This window comes from Macaca fascicularis, chromosome 1, assembly GCF_037993035.2.
Source record: "Macaca fascicularis isolate 582-1 chromosome 1, T2T-MFA8v1.1".
In the NCBI taxonomy this organism is placed as follows: domain Eukaryota; kingdom Metazoa; phylum Chordata; class Mammalia; order Primates; family Cercopithecidae; genus Macaca; species Macaca fascicularis.
The window spans coordinates 35,788,539-35,803,486 of record NC_088375.1 but is presented as its reverse complement, the minus strand read 5'-3'; the positions used below and the strand labels follow the sequence as shown (position 1 = coordinate 35,803,486).

Here is a 14,948-nt window from a genome sequence, read left to right as displayed (position 1 = left end):
AGATAGTGATACTTAAAAGTGGGGAAAGGCAGAGGGTCTAAATGGAGAGTTTACTACCTGTCATTCACTCAAAGTAGTAAAATGTTGATAACAATAAACTGTGATGTCACATACGAATACTGTAATACCTATAGCAACCACTAAGAAAACTATCCAAAGAGATACACTCAAAAATACTATAAATAAATCAAGAAACAAACCTGTGGGTGAAAAAAAGCAGTTCTCCATCCTTGTGCTCTGACCAGTGCTCCCTGCATGAGGGAAAATTGAATTGAAGAGAGAGCTAGAGGTAAACACCACCACAGCAAGAGAAGACAGAGCCTCCAGATTGAAAAAAGTTTCCAGACTAAGCAACAGCCATTGCCTCTGCATATACTTCTTTGCATGCATATATGTATGTGTTTGTGGAAGGGGGAGAAATTAATCTGTACTATTATTTCCTGCATTTAACAGCCAAATGAAGAGTAAGTTTTTCCAAGATAACACACTGATAAGTTGGTATGTTATCTCCACACCTTTGCACACCTTTCTGAGTGCAATACTTTGGTCATCTATTTCTGAGAGAGGAAGGTGAAGTATTATGTAAATGTTATTTAATCCTGATGCTCATGATCAAGGCTCAATGTATTCTAGTTAAAGTAAAGATGGATAGAGATATCAGATCAGTGGAGGATTGAAGTCTGATTCTCAGACTAACTCTCCATTTCCAAATCCACAGCTGCCTAAAAGACGAAAAAAGAGCTTACCTATGGAAATTTAATATGTATCCCTAAAGTATTTCTCCTCACACATAAACCTATTACTTTCTCCACAATACACTATCAACACATGTGAAAGGGATTGAAAATTACAAAGAACCAAAACAAACATAGTACTTTTGTAGCTTATTTCCTAACACAGCTTGGAGAGCTTTCCATATCTGTACATATACAGCTCTTCATTCTTTCATTCTTTCATACAGTGACTCAACATTCTGTGTACTTATCTCAAGTATATGAATCACATCAATAATACTCATTTAGGGTATATAAGTTCTAATTATATAGCACACCAAAAGGAAGCATAAATATCAAAACCTAAATATTCATGTATATTCATAAATTCATCCTATTTTAAAATTTTATTTATAAATCATTTTCCTCAAAATTCCACCTCATACTTTATGTTCTGCACTCTTATTTAAAAGCCATACTGGTCAATTAGAACAATGTGACAGTAAGCTACACCAGAGGGCTTATGTTTCTAATCAATAAAAAGGTCATGAATAAAAATATAAATATGTATAAATGAAATAATTATAATAGAAATAAAAAGGAATCTTAAAAACTAACAAAGTCTTCTAATAATATTCCTAAAAAACATTGTAATAAAATAATTATCCAAAGTAAAATATGAAGTGAAGGATATCAATTTGCAGTCACACAATTTTGTTCAGGAAAAAAATACTCCAAAAAGTTGTTTAATAATAAGCTTAACAAATTCATTTTAATAACTAGTACATAGTTACAATTATAAAGTAAATTTTGTTTAAAAAACCAAAAAGTTTATTTTCATAAATTTTCGTTTAAGATAAATTCCCAATATCCTCTCCAGCAACACATGTAAAATTTTGACACTTGCTTTAAATAATTTAAAGTGGTCTTTTTCCAATGCCATTTGCTCTTGGATAAAACTTCCCTTTATATTCTCATATTTAAAATAAAGTCTAATGCTAAGAAAAAAAAATGATAAAAATAAGAAAATGGACCTATTGTGTTTAAATGAATGTTCTTTATTGGTAAAGAAATACAATAAACACTAACATCTGAAGTGATAGGGTTGGTATTTATTGATAAAGAAATACAATAAACAGTAACATCTGAAGTGACAGAGTTTACAAGAAAGTATTAAGTTCCTTTTGTCTAAAATGATACATCTAGAATTCTATGAACAGGAAAACATTATTCAAAGAAATACTGTCTACGTCTAGGGACTAATAGCAATATCTGAGGTATCACTAACAGTCCAATAAATTGAAATAACAGGCTAGAGAGGATTAATAAGCCAGCAACTCCATAATTTCCACTAGCAACTGACCTTGTTAACTGTGGACAAAATATGTTCATAAAACACTATGCTTGAAAAGCAATGCCCTAATGTGACATCGCATGACAAAAAACAATTACAAAAGTTTATATTAAATACAAAATAATCAAATATAAAAGTCTGTGTAAAGGCAAATATTTTATGTTTTATTATAGGCTAAGGAATAGCAAGGCAACACAATGTTAAAATAATTTATAAAATAAAAATTCTAAATAAAAATACCATTCATCTGTTTTTAATAAGCTAGGAAAATGCCTTTATTACCTTATTTTAGGGGCAGAACACCTCTATCCAGCTCAAGGGCCAGTCATATTACAAAAGGGCTTGTTTTTAAGAACCATGGTTTAGGATGCCATCAAGAGGATAGAGGTAAATAAAACTTAAATACTAGAGTATCACTGCCTAATGTGTCCACACATTAGAATCATCACACAATCTTAAACATATTCCTTACTCTGAGATTCTGGCATGTACTACTGTGATATGGATGGTGTCCATGAGATAGAGTCCTCAAAAGTCCCTTGGATAGAGAGTACTATCTAATCACTTTGAATTAAAAATGTTTACTGTTAAGTAGCTTAAAATACCACACTACTACTTGGAAATAGTAATCATGCCTTTCTCAAAGAAAGATTTATTAAAGAACAGAATCACTAAGTACCGGTGACAACTATCACTCAGATGTATTTTGAGTGATTTATTGCATATTATTCTGTCAGTTGTATAACATCTTCACTAGTAATTACAATACATCTACAGTATGTAAAGCATTGCACTAAACATATAACAGGCATGGATTCGGACTTTCCTTTTAAAAAAGCTTGGATCTGGGAAGAAAACCCACAAATGCTGACAGTAACTCTTATGTTCTAACCACCAGATACCACTTTACTTCAGAACAACAAACCACACACATAGCATTCAAAATACTCTTTACTTTGACCAAGGTTCTGGTTATATACTATGCTAAATTATAACTGAATCAATATCCCTTAAGCTTCAAACTATTTTGACATTTTGGTGACAAAATCTAAAAACATGGATAGAATAGGGTTTCTACTTTGTAAAGGTGAATAAGTAATCATCATCAAATCCAAAAATTAAGGGCAAAATTTTTTAAAGAAATTTCAATGAAAATTCCACATGAGAATGACAGGAAAAATGCCTGTGGTTTACTGACTCAAGCTCAGTCACTAAGAACCTGTGTACTCACAAGGATACGGTTTCATAATCATAGATCCAGAGTCATTACTCATCTTACTCTTCTCTTTGCTTCCTCACAAAGACAAACTGGCTTTGAGCGTGAGAAATTGACTAAAAACCTGCCTGAGGCAGATAAAAATATGACAATCATCCTGGAAATGCAGACAAATCGTACTGTTCACTGCAATCAAGCTACCAGTTGAAAACTCTAGATCACATTGAGCTATATTTATATTTTGAGCAGAGGTGTGGGAAATTACTAACTACAGAAGGTATTTCACTAAGATTACAATTTTATTTACATATATATATATAGTGATTGCTAATAGGTACTTGATGTGATCAAAGTCTGTGTGTGTGTATATATATACACACATACACACAGAAATATTTTACTGAATACATGGATATAAAACTATAATAAAATAGCAACACCATTACATGTTCAGATAACAAATGGAAAATTTAATGTGACTTAAGGTCACAAAACACCAAATCATTATTCTGGAGGTAGAATACACTGTTTGCAAAATACAAGGTTAAATACCCAGGCAAAATTAAAACATATATTCATGTAAAAATTTGTTCATGAATGTTCATAGTAGCATAATTCATAATAGCACAAACATGGAAACAATCCAAATGTCCACCAAATGATGAACATATAAATAAAATATAGTATATCCAAGCAATAGAATGTCAGTGATAAAAATAAAGTACTGCTGCTATAACATGGAGGAGCCATGAAACCATTATGCTAAGTAAAAGAAGCTAGACACAAAATGTCACATATTGTACAATTCCATTTATATATCATCTATAGGCAAATCTGTAGAGATAGTGCATTACTGGTTGCCTAGGTCTGATGGATGGGACCTTTAAGAGTAAACAGGAAGTGCCTGCTAATAGGTAATTGGTGTGATGAAATGTTCTAAAATTGTGGTGTGGTTATACAGCTTTGTAAAAGTACTAAAAATAAACTGTACAAAAGAGCAAATACTGTAATTCCACTTATATGAGATACCTAGGAGTCAAATTCTTAGAGACAGAAAGTAGAATGGTGGTTACCAGGGTCTAGGGTGAGGCAAGAATGGAGAGTTAGTGTTTAATGGGTACAGAGTTTCAGTACGGGAAGATAAAATAGTCTGGAGATGGATGATGGTGATGGTTGCACAACAATGTGAATCTATCTACTTATAGCCACTGAACTGTATACTTAAAAATGGTTAAAGTGGTAAATTTTTTGGTATGTGCATGCTATCACAATAAAAAGGTAATTGAATTGTGTATATTAATTAGATGAACTGTATGTTATGTAAATTATATCTCAAAAAAGCTGTTAAAAATAAATATGGTGTGTATGTATGTATATGTAAAAGTAAGACTATTAAACTTACCATCACTATTGGTAAACACCAAGTCTATACTCGTAAACCAGTGGCTCTGCTAACAGACACTGGTTAGACTGGAATAAGATGTCCAGATATGTTGAGGCTGGGATGCTAGTCTCAACATTCTCATTACTCTCCCACTACATCCCTAGCCTGTATGATTTCACCCACTCCGGTGGCTTCAATGTCCATGTGCTGATGGCTTCCAAATGTATATCCTCATATGGGAACTAACCTCTGCTGCTAAACTCCTGTCCCTTTATTCCTCAATACTGCTTGGAGTGATGTTCCCAAGTTCCTGAAAACCTCTCAAACATCATGTGCTCAAAGTGGGCCCCCAAATGGAGGAAGATAGAATCATAAGAGACCTGGGACCCACAACTTACTAGCTGTGTAGTCTTGGAGAAGTAACTGAAACTTTCTGAGGCTCTAATTCCTTACTTTAAAAATGAGAATAACACTACCTCACAGGATTATTTGGAGGATTAAACCAGATAAAATGCATTTAAAGTACTCAGGGAGGCTGGGCACAGTGGCTCACACCCGTAATTCCAGCATTTACGGAGGCTGAGGCAGGTGGATCACTTGAGATCAGGAGTTTGAGACCAGCCTGACCAACATGGTGAAAACCCGACTCTACTAAAAATACAAAAATTAACTGGGCTTGGTGCTGCACACCTGTAATCCCAGCTACTCAGGAGGCTGAGGCAGGAGAACCGCTTGAACCTGGGAGGTGGAGGTTGCAGTGAGCCAAGATTGCACCACTGTACTCCAGCCTAGGCAACAAAGCGAGACTCTGTCTCAAAAAAATAAATAAATAAATAAATAAAAAGTAGTGTCCAATATAAAATATCACAGATTAATTTTTGCTCATAAGTAAAAGCTACAGAAGCCTAGTGTTTTCTGCAAGTCATACCCTAAAGTTTTTTTTTGGTTTTTTTTTTGAGACGGAGTCTCGCTCTGTTCCCCAGGCTAGAATGCAGTGACTGGATCTCAGCTCACTCCAAGCTCCACCTCCCAGGTTCATACCATTCTCCTGCCTCAGCCTCCCTAGTAGCTGGGACTTACAGGCACCTGCCACCACACCTGGCTAATTTTTTGTATTTTTAGTAGAGACGGGGTTTCACCGAGTTAGCCAGGATGCTCTCGATCGCCTGACCTCGTGATCCGTCCATCTCGGCCTCCCAAAGTGCTGGGATTACAGGTGTGAGCCACCGCACCCGGCCTACCCTAAAGTTTTAAACAGTGAAATAAACTACCAATCATAATGCTTAAAGCAAACCTTTTCTGTTATTTGTTTTCCTTTGTGAAGACTTCACTGGAAAACAATAAGCAACTGAAAACCAAAGAATTACTAATCTGTATAGGCTTGAGGAGCAAAGAAATGACCCAGTTGCCACATGGATAAAAAAATAACACTTAGTGGGTAGTCTAAGCCCTTAAAATCCAGAATCTCTGATTTTTGGAAGCTGAGTGTAACTGCAAATTCTAAAGCTGAGAGACAGGTACAAGGTTATTATAGTATCATACTATGAAGAGATAAATTCTCTTATAGGTTAAGGGTAGCTTAGCCCTCAAGATTATTAGGCATAACATAAAAAAACAACAACTATGCAGCTGATGTAACAATTAGCTACCATGACCACACTCGGTCAGATCCTTTGCAACTAATATCTGAACAAAAGAGACTATCTTCTGGTTATCTGAAGGTTTGGTAATCAATAGCTTTCCAATTCCAATATCTGGAAAATGGATATTAAAAAAATACTAGCAGGCAGGAGAAAGTAGGGTAACAGCTAAATAATCTTTTTTGGAAAATTATTTCCAAATAATCTTTTATGGAAAATTGGGATATTTTAGAGAAATAATAAATTGGCTAGGAAACTTTATTCATTAGGATACTAGCTCTTGCCTATAAATTTACTTCTTAATTTGTTAACTTAGTGAATTTAACTTTAATTACTTTCTCTTAGATAAGAAAATCAAACTAGTCATTTATTTGGTAGTCTTTTGTTGTGGGAAATGAGGGATGAAGAAAGGCTCACAACTGCAAAAGGTCAGAAAACCAGTGATGTAGACACTAGGCCAGAAAGAAGTTACTGCCAAAAGAGAAAAGGAGACCTCTGCATAGGCACTTGATCCAGTCTTTATAATAAACAGTACATTTCAGTCTTAAGAGCTTAATCCTCCTCTCAAACACACACACACACACACACACATACACACACACACACACACACACACACACGAAGCACTGAGGAGATAGCAGAGGAACTGTTTTATAAATGTTGTTATATGACTGGTAGGACGCTAATGCACTGTTTTTTAGTTATTAGAATCTAAATTCCTTGAAACAGCACCTTAAACTTAAACTCTGTATGTGCTTCCACATACATATTATTCCATGACTAGAAGGATAAGATAGTAGGAAACAATACAGAACATTTTATATTTCCTTAAGCAGACCATATATGCGTAAAATGCAGGGACACCAACCACCTCACAGCACCTCACACATCGTAGACCATCAAAAATAGCTTGGTATATTTGCTAAAAACTGAAAGTTTGCACTACGAAAGTCCAAAAATGATTATAAATGCAAAAATTTAAAGTATTGCTTCTTTTATCAAATGCACACATGCTAACCATTTAGAGGAACTGACTGTAAGATTTTAAACTCTTAACTTCCTTTGACATTCTTTTACTTTGATCACCTTATGATCACCTGGCAAGGAAACAGACATTACAAATATCCAAGAAAGTGAAACAACCAAGTCTTTCAAAAATTTTACTGGAATGTTAATAAAGGCACATTAAGGAGGAAGATTTTCCTCTAGGTAATTATCTATTTGCCAAGAGTAAGGAGAAAATATATATGTTTAAGAGCATCATTAAAATTCACTGAGCAAAGGAACATCTAGGGAGGGCAGGGTTTACAGGAAATACTGAATTTTTGGCATACATTAATTTGGAAAATTACTTAAGTTTTCACTGAAATGATCTCATTAGCATTCTTCAACTTTATTTTAAAATAAATTAAATTATATTTCAATAACAAAATTCTTCAACAGTTCTCAGTTTTAGAAAGGGTTTAAACCTTTGATGATACGTTCAATCTCCTAATAATGAGAGGCTGAAATTTTCTTAATGGTAAGAGCTTGTCAGAAAATGATCTCAACTGGTCATGAAGATACTACCAAGCTTCTAGTGTTAAGGTTTTTTAAAAACCATAGGCCTCAAGTCATAACCAAAATTGTTCACCAGATACGGTCAACCATTTTTAAGGCAATCAGTTAAAAAAATTAAGCATTGTGGGCTTTTTGGCTTTAACAATGCTATAATCAATATGAAATACATTTAAAAATTTTAAACAGCCCCAAATGAGATTTTTAAAAATTTGAAAATCCTATTATCTTAAATGAATCAAACACAAATTTCTATTTTGTCACCTAAACAGATATTCAAGATTTGCATGCTTGGCTTCCATATTCAAATGGAGTATTTTTATGATATAAGCAAATTAAAATCCCAACTTTTTAAGAGCTATCAGTGTAATTCTGTTCCACATTTCTCACTAATAACATTAATTTAAAAATAATGTTTATGAAGAGATAATAGTAGAAATACATTTTAAATTCTCAATTGTCATGAAAAATTATTTGAATATTTTCCCCTCCAAATTGCACTTAAACTGGAAAAGTAGATCAGTGGAGACAAATGAGCATTAAAAATAATTTTTTCACATGGGCCCCAAAATTGAGTTCAAGAATTAACATCATAAAAAAATTCCTTAATTAACCAAATTCGTTAACTTCTTGCTATTACTATAAGTCATTAAAAGGTTTCTAAAGCAGTGATGATCACTTTTTAAAAATTGTGCTAATATATTTGTTTTATAATGAGAAAATGAAAAGCTTCACCTGATTATAAAACAAATAATTAAAATTTCAACAGTAACTAAATCTGAGCCATCCCACTTTTCCCCTTATTCATTTCAATATACCTTCTCTTACTGGCTCATTGGTTGATTCTCCTTTTAGACTCAGCATCCTGGAGAAGCCATTGGAAAGAGTAGAGAAAATGCCACGGATGAAATATCCCTGCTGTTCAGACTCCACTGACCCAACTGAAGTTGGCCACAGTCTAACAAATCGGATACTGCAGTGGGGTTCTGGTTCTGAAACAGATCTGGTGAATGGTGCTCGAAGTGACCGACTGTTGACCAGGTGTGGCTTCTCTGTTGATGTTCCAAGGACCTCATTAGCAGAGGAGGAAGCATTATTACTAACCATCTTTGGCAGGATGACCTTCTGTTGTTGTCGTTCAAACAGGTCTACTTTATTACTCTGCAATCTCTCCCTTTTGTTCCCTTTCCACCTAAAACTCAGATGTCTCTGCCACCGATAAGCACCCAGTGGCTCTCCTAGATTGGAAACAGCAGATTCATTTTTCTTCCTCTTGCTTTTCACTGGACCACACCATGGATAACTCTTTAAACTTGTTCCTATCTCTGAATCTGCATAAGCAGGTTCTGACAAAGATCTTCGATAGCCTGGAGGACAAGGTGATGTTTGTTTCTTAAAGATGCTCATCTTCCCCAACTCCAGTCTTTAACAGCCTTAAGCTTCCTCTACTATGCAGTCTTTGCAGTTGAACCACACATGTCTGTGTAGTCCAAAACATCTGACTGCTTAAGCAGCTTTCTTTGTGTGGCTTTGAACCACAGCAGATGTTGCTGCTTAAGAGCTGGTGTCATGTTATTACGCCATTTTCCCAGATCTCAAAAACTTTAGCAGCACCTAAAAGCCTCTTGCCTGAAGCAAAGTATCATCGGAATAGAGAGAAAGTCAAGATTTTCAAAAGATCACCTCACTTCCTGCAGTAGGTTACATTTCTGTAATAGGCTTTCAGCAAATGATTTTTTTTTTAAGTGAAATAACAACAACCCACTAACACCTTTATGGACCAGTAGTAGTTAAGTGTTCACCATGCAAATGATAGTAAGTTAAAAACAGATTGTGAAGAAAATCAAATTACTCAAGCTGATATCGACACTTTCCAGAAGAAGAAAAAAAAACTTGCCTAGTCTTGGAGTGACAACTCTTCAGAAGAGTTTTGATGGTCTGCATTTTAGAAGTTTAATTTCAAGTAAATCAATGCTATTTATTTTACATCTCTCAAAGTTAATATTGTTTTACAACCAATAGATAAAATTCAAGCTGGTATTGTAAGAGGAGGAAAAAAGCCAAAAGAAAGCCAACACCATTTTTAGTGTAAATACATTATAGTATGAAGAATTTAAAAAGCATAAATAGGAAGAAAAAGAGCAGAGGCAGAAGGTATTTGCTATAAACTATAGCAAAGGAAAAGGAAAATCTTGAGGCAAGATCTTGTGGCAACTGGAACATAGGAACGTACATACTTTAAAAATTTCTGGGAGAGGAAAGTTTGCTATATAAATCTAATTGGGATAAGTTGGCTGGAAAAATATTCCCTATCTGTTTAACCAAAGAAATTCCTTTATTCCTCTTTGTGCTCCTTACAACTTTAAGAAAGAGCTGACTACTTAAAATTTGTTAAAGCAAGTACCTTATACTGAACCAAGATCACGAATGCCAAGTTTTTGCTGGTTAAGTTCTTTTCAACTGTCTGCTCATAAACCCCTGAAAGTAAGGGTTTCAAATGGAAAGCCTGACAGACTTCAGACTACCAATAAAACAGATATAACAGGGCAATCAAAGTCACCCTGCAAGTTGTTTTAAAAAATGATTTCATCTGGCAAACTAAAAAAAAAGATCCACTTATTTGTAGAATGTTTTACAATGAAAAACAGTTCTCACACTAAGTCTTTTTCTTATTATGGTCGAAATCGTAATGAAAACCAACACACTTATTGCTTTAAACATATTACAATGTTCTATTTATCACTATTATCATCAACCAATAACTGCATTTGATTTGTTTATATAGTCTCTAAATTTACATATTTGTATATTAAAGAAATGAAGTATTTGGCTTTCTCAAAAACATATCAAATTAGAGAATCTTACAATCGTACATTTTCCCCTTATTTAAAAGAAAACTTAGAAATGTGAAAATGCACAAGGAAAGAAACAATAAATATCAAGTTCTAATTTCTATTTATGGCACATCACATCATTCACAAAAAATAATCTGTGAGGAGAAAAAAAGACGTAAATGTAGAGTATAAAATTATAAAGCTTGTAAAAAAAAACTGAGTGAATATTTCTGTGACCTGAGGGTGAGCAAAGATTTCTTAGGGCACAGAAAGCAAAACCATGACAGGAAAATGGTAATAAGTATGATTTCATAAATTTAACAGCTTCTGTTCAATAGAAGACATCATTAAGAAAATCAACATGCAAGCCACAAAATGAGAAAAAATATTCACAATACAAAAATTTCAAATAATTTATACCAGAATATACAAAGCACTTCTACAACTTACTGGTAAAAAGAAAAACCAATTTTTAAAAAGTCGATAAGAGTTGAACAAACTCTTCACACACACACACACACACAAAATTAATGGCGGACAAGCATATGAAAAAAGAATTAATCTTATCACAGTAGGTAAAAAGTCAGGCATGAACAGGACAGAAGAGGGCCCACCCCCTACCAGGAATGTCAGGTGACCACCAGGTGATGGTCAGGCAGTTGTTAACTGTCTCTCCAAAATAGTAATTGGTTGCAGCCAGCACCAGGGAAAGGCAGTTTCCCAACAGATAGAAACACATGAAATTGGTGATCAGCAGCTTCCCGATAAGATCTCAAGAACTGGGTGAATGGGCTCAAGCATGCACACTAAAAGGCAAAATGGCAGAGTTTAACTGGTATATGACCTTCTGGGGACATTCCACCGGTAAAGGGAAGAATGCCTCAGGTAAGCATGTGTACAACTCCAGTAAACACACTTCCCAAGTGCTAGCAGGCCCCTGTGCAGGCGGGCAGCCTACCCCAAGGGAAGAATCAAGGGGAAAGGGACGCAAGACCCCAGAAGCATGCCAACATATAAAATCCTAAGTCCACGATCGAATGGGGGCACTTGTCCTCCAAGATGTCCACTTGGCCCTCTTCCAAGTATATTTTACTTTCTTTTCATCATTGCTCTAAAGCTTTTTAATAAACTTTCACTCCTGCTCTAAAACTTGCCTCAGTCTCCTCTTCTGCCTTATGCCCCTCAAATTCTTTCTTCTGAGGAGGCAAGAATTAAGGTTGCTGCAGACCTATATGGGTGCCCCGCCAGTAACTCAGACACCCACCACTGATAACAATCTCATTAGTAATTGGGGAAATGCAAATTAAAGCCATAATGAGATATTACTCACATCCACTAGAATGGCTAACACTTAAAAAGCTGATAAAACCACATGTTGGTGAAGAAAGGAGTAAATACATTGAAGAGAATGAATGAATGAATGAATGAATGAATGAATGAACCAATCGATCAATCAATCAATGAGCAAGTGACTAAATGGTGATATTGGAACAAACTGACAGAACTCTCATGATTGGTAATGGGAGCACAAAATGGTACAATTTCTATGGAATATGTTTGCAGTTTTTTTAAAAAAAAAGTTAAGTATACATCTGCCCTATGAACTAACAATTCCACTTACAGGTATTTACTCAAGAGAAATTAAAAATAGACATACTTGTACCTAAATGTTCACAGCAGCTTTATTTATAATAGTCATAAAATAAAACAACCCAAATGTACATCACAAAAGAATGGATACATTGTGGTGTTTTCATACAATGGAATACTACTCAGCCGTAAAAAGAATAAACTACTACTCATTCGCAAAACAATGAGGATGCATCTCACAGATATTATGCCAAAAAAAGATCCTAGACACAACAGTATACACTATATGATTCTATTTATACAAAGTTCTAAACCAAACAAAACTAATCTATTATAGAAAAAAAAGAAAATCAGAAAAGCAGTTCTCAGTGGTAGATGGCATTATTATTAACCAGAAAGGAGAACCAGGAAGCTTTTCGTGAAGGAAACTTTCTAAGCTTTGATAGGGATCTGGATTATGAGGGTTTATGTATTTTCAAAACCCATCCAATGTTCCCTTAAAGTTTACCATTTCATCATAATTAAATTTTACCTTGAAAACTATACGCAACACTGAACTCTATCTAGTTAGCAGATTTGCTTAATCAGTGTTATACATTAGCCACTCAGAAACCACTTTCTGTGTATTATTGGCTTGAAGAAAGGAGTAAATACATTGAAGAGAATGAATGAATGAATGAATGAATGAATGAATGAATGAATGAACCAATCAATCAATCAATCAATGAGCAAGTGACTAAATGGTGATATGGGAACAAACTGACATTATGTGCCTCCTGATATGATGAACAGTGAGGGATACAACATCATTTGTGTGTCATTCCTGCAAAAAAATGCATAGCCTACATCTAATCATGAGCAAAGTCAGACAATCCCCTCCCCCTCCCCCCCCCCAAAAAAAAGTTCTACAAAATAACCATCCTCCTCCCTTCAGAAATGTCAGGATCAGAACAAAGAAAGATCACGGAATTGTTTCAGTTTCAGAGACTAATGACAGACAATTTAAAGCAATGCATGATTTTGGACTGGATAATGAACTTGGGAAAAATAGTTATGAAAGACATTATTGGGACAACTGTCAAATTTTGAATGTGGATTATGGGTCAGGCTATTATATAACTACAAAAATCTTAAAATTCTCATTTGGATAATTTTACTATGGTTATGTAAGAGAAAGTTATCATGTTCTTAATGTACTCACAGAAGGATTTAGGGATAGAGGGTCACAATGTTTCCAACTTATTCTCAAAATGACTCAGGAAAAACTGCATATAAAGGTAGATAAAATATGATAAAGCAAAAGGGGCAAACTGTACACAGTTGTTGAATCTAAGTAAAGGATTTATGGGAGTTTCTTGTACTGTTGCAAATTTCTACAGGTTTGAAATTACATCGAAATAAAACAATACACAAATATTTTTAAATTTCACAACCTCTTGGAGTCTATAATATAGATTTTTATAATTAATACTGTAATGTTCCCTCTTTGAGAGTATCTTTCAAGTAGTATAACAAAATATCTTGCTTCATAGATTTTATGAGGCAGAGAAGTTAATCAAGATCACCCTATTAACTTATCTTAGTGGAAAATTAAATTAGAGCTATAATTTTGAGAAAAGTTGCAAAGTGGGAAAAGAATTTGAGTCCTGAAATCCACATTGTAAAATTCAGAGACTCATTGTTAAATGAAAAACTATTCTTATATACCAAGAGGTATGGTTAAAGGTAACAAGGATTATGGTAGTTTGTAAACCATCAACTCAATTGTTTTGAAAAACTACTAAAATTGTTTCCCCCCACCCCCCGCGGGATGGAGTCTCGCCCTGTTGTCCAGGAGTGCAGTGGCACGCTTGGCTCACTGCAACCTCCGTCTCCCGGGTTCAAGCAATTCTCTGCCCCAGCCTCCCAAGTAGCTGGGATTACAGGCACCCACAACCATGCCCAGCCAATTTTTTTTTTTTTTTTTTGAGACGGAGTCTCGCTCTATCGCCCAGGCTGGGGTGCAGTGGCCGGATCTCAGCTCACTGCAAGCTCTGCCTCCCGGGTTTATGCCATTCTCCTGCCTCAGTCTCCCGAGTAGCTGGGACTACAGGCGCCCGCCACCTCGCCCGGCTAGTTTTTTTTGTATTTTTTAGTAGAGATGGGGTTTCACCATCTTGGCCAGGCTGGTCTTGAACTCCTGACCTTGTGATTCACCCACCTCGGCCTCCCAAAGTGCTGGGTTTACAGGCATGAGCCACCGTACCCGGCCCACAATTCTTTTTACCATAAGCTTCCCTATTTAATTCAGGAATATGGAGATGAAAAATATTAAATAACAGGAAAAGAATCAAATAAAATTAGAAGGCAGAAAGAACCATGGACTGAGGAAGAGACACACTATACAAGCAAGAACCAAAGAAATAAAGGTGAAGATTCAGATCTCTCACAGCTAGTTAAAATTTAATTTGACAAGTGCTCAAAATTATCTTTTATTATTAACAAAAGCCTAATATCACTTACGTTAGTTATTTCTCCAAGTTTTATCCTTAATCTGACTTTAAAACAATAACTTGACACTTTGTTTTCTGAATTTTCTCAAATATATATAATGAATTTAGGAATTTAAAAAAAAACATTCACAGGATGTATAATCTCTTAGAAACAATGATACTAGAACC

At 34.9% G+C, this 14,948-nt stretch overlaps 1 protein-coding gene across 7 annotated transcripts in view; it reads right to left on the bottom strand.

The window, feature by feature from the left end:
• The window catches only part of RASAL2 (RAS protein activator like 2), a 389,304-nt gene that overhangs the window by 226,631 nt on the left and 147,725 nt on the right, over positions 1 to 14,948 (bottom strand). Inside the window, exon 1 of one of the 7 annotated variants that reach the window (XM_065530266.1) lies at positions 8,683 to 9,375. The exons of 4 other annotated variants lie outside the window; for them this stretch is intronic. In XM_065530266.1, coding sequence (XP_065386338.1) covers positions 8,683 to 9,271 — 589 coding nt within the window. In that variant the 5' untranslated portion in view covers positions 9,272 to 9,375. Of the gene's footprint in view, positions 1 to 8,682; positions 9,376 to 14,948 lie in introns of those variants that run through there. 2 more of the 7 variants (XM_045393166.3, XM_065530237.2) reach the window with 2 other exon arrangements.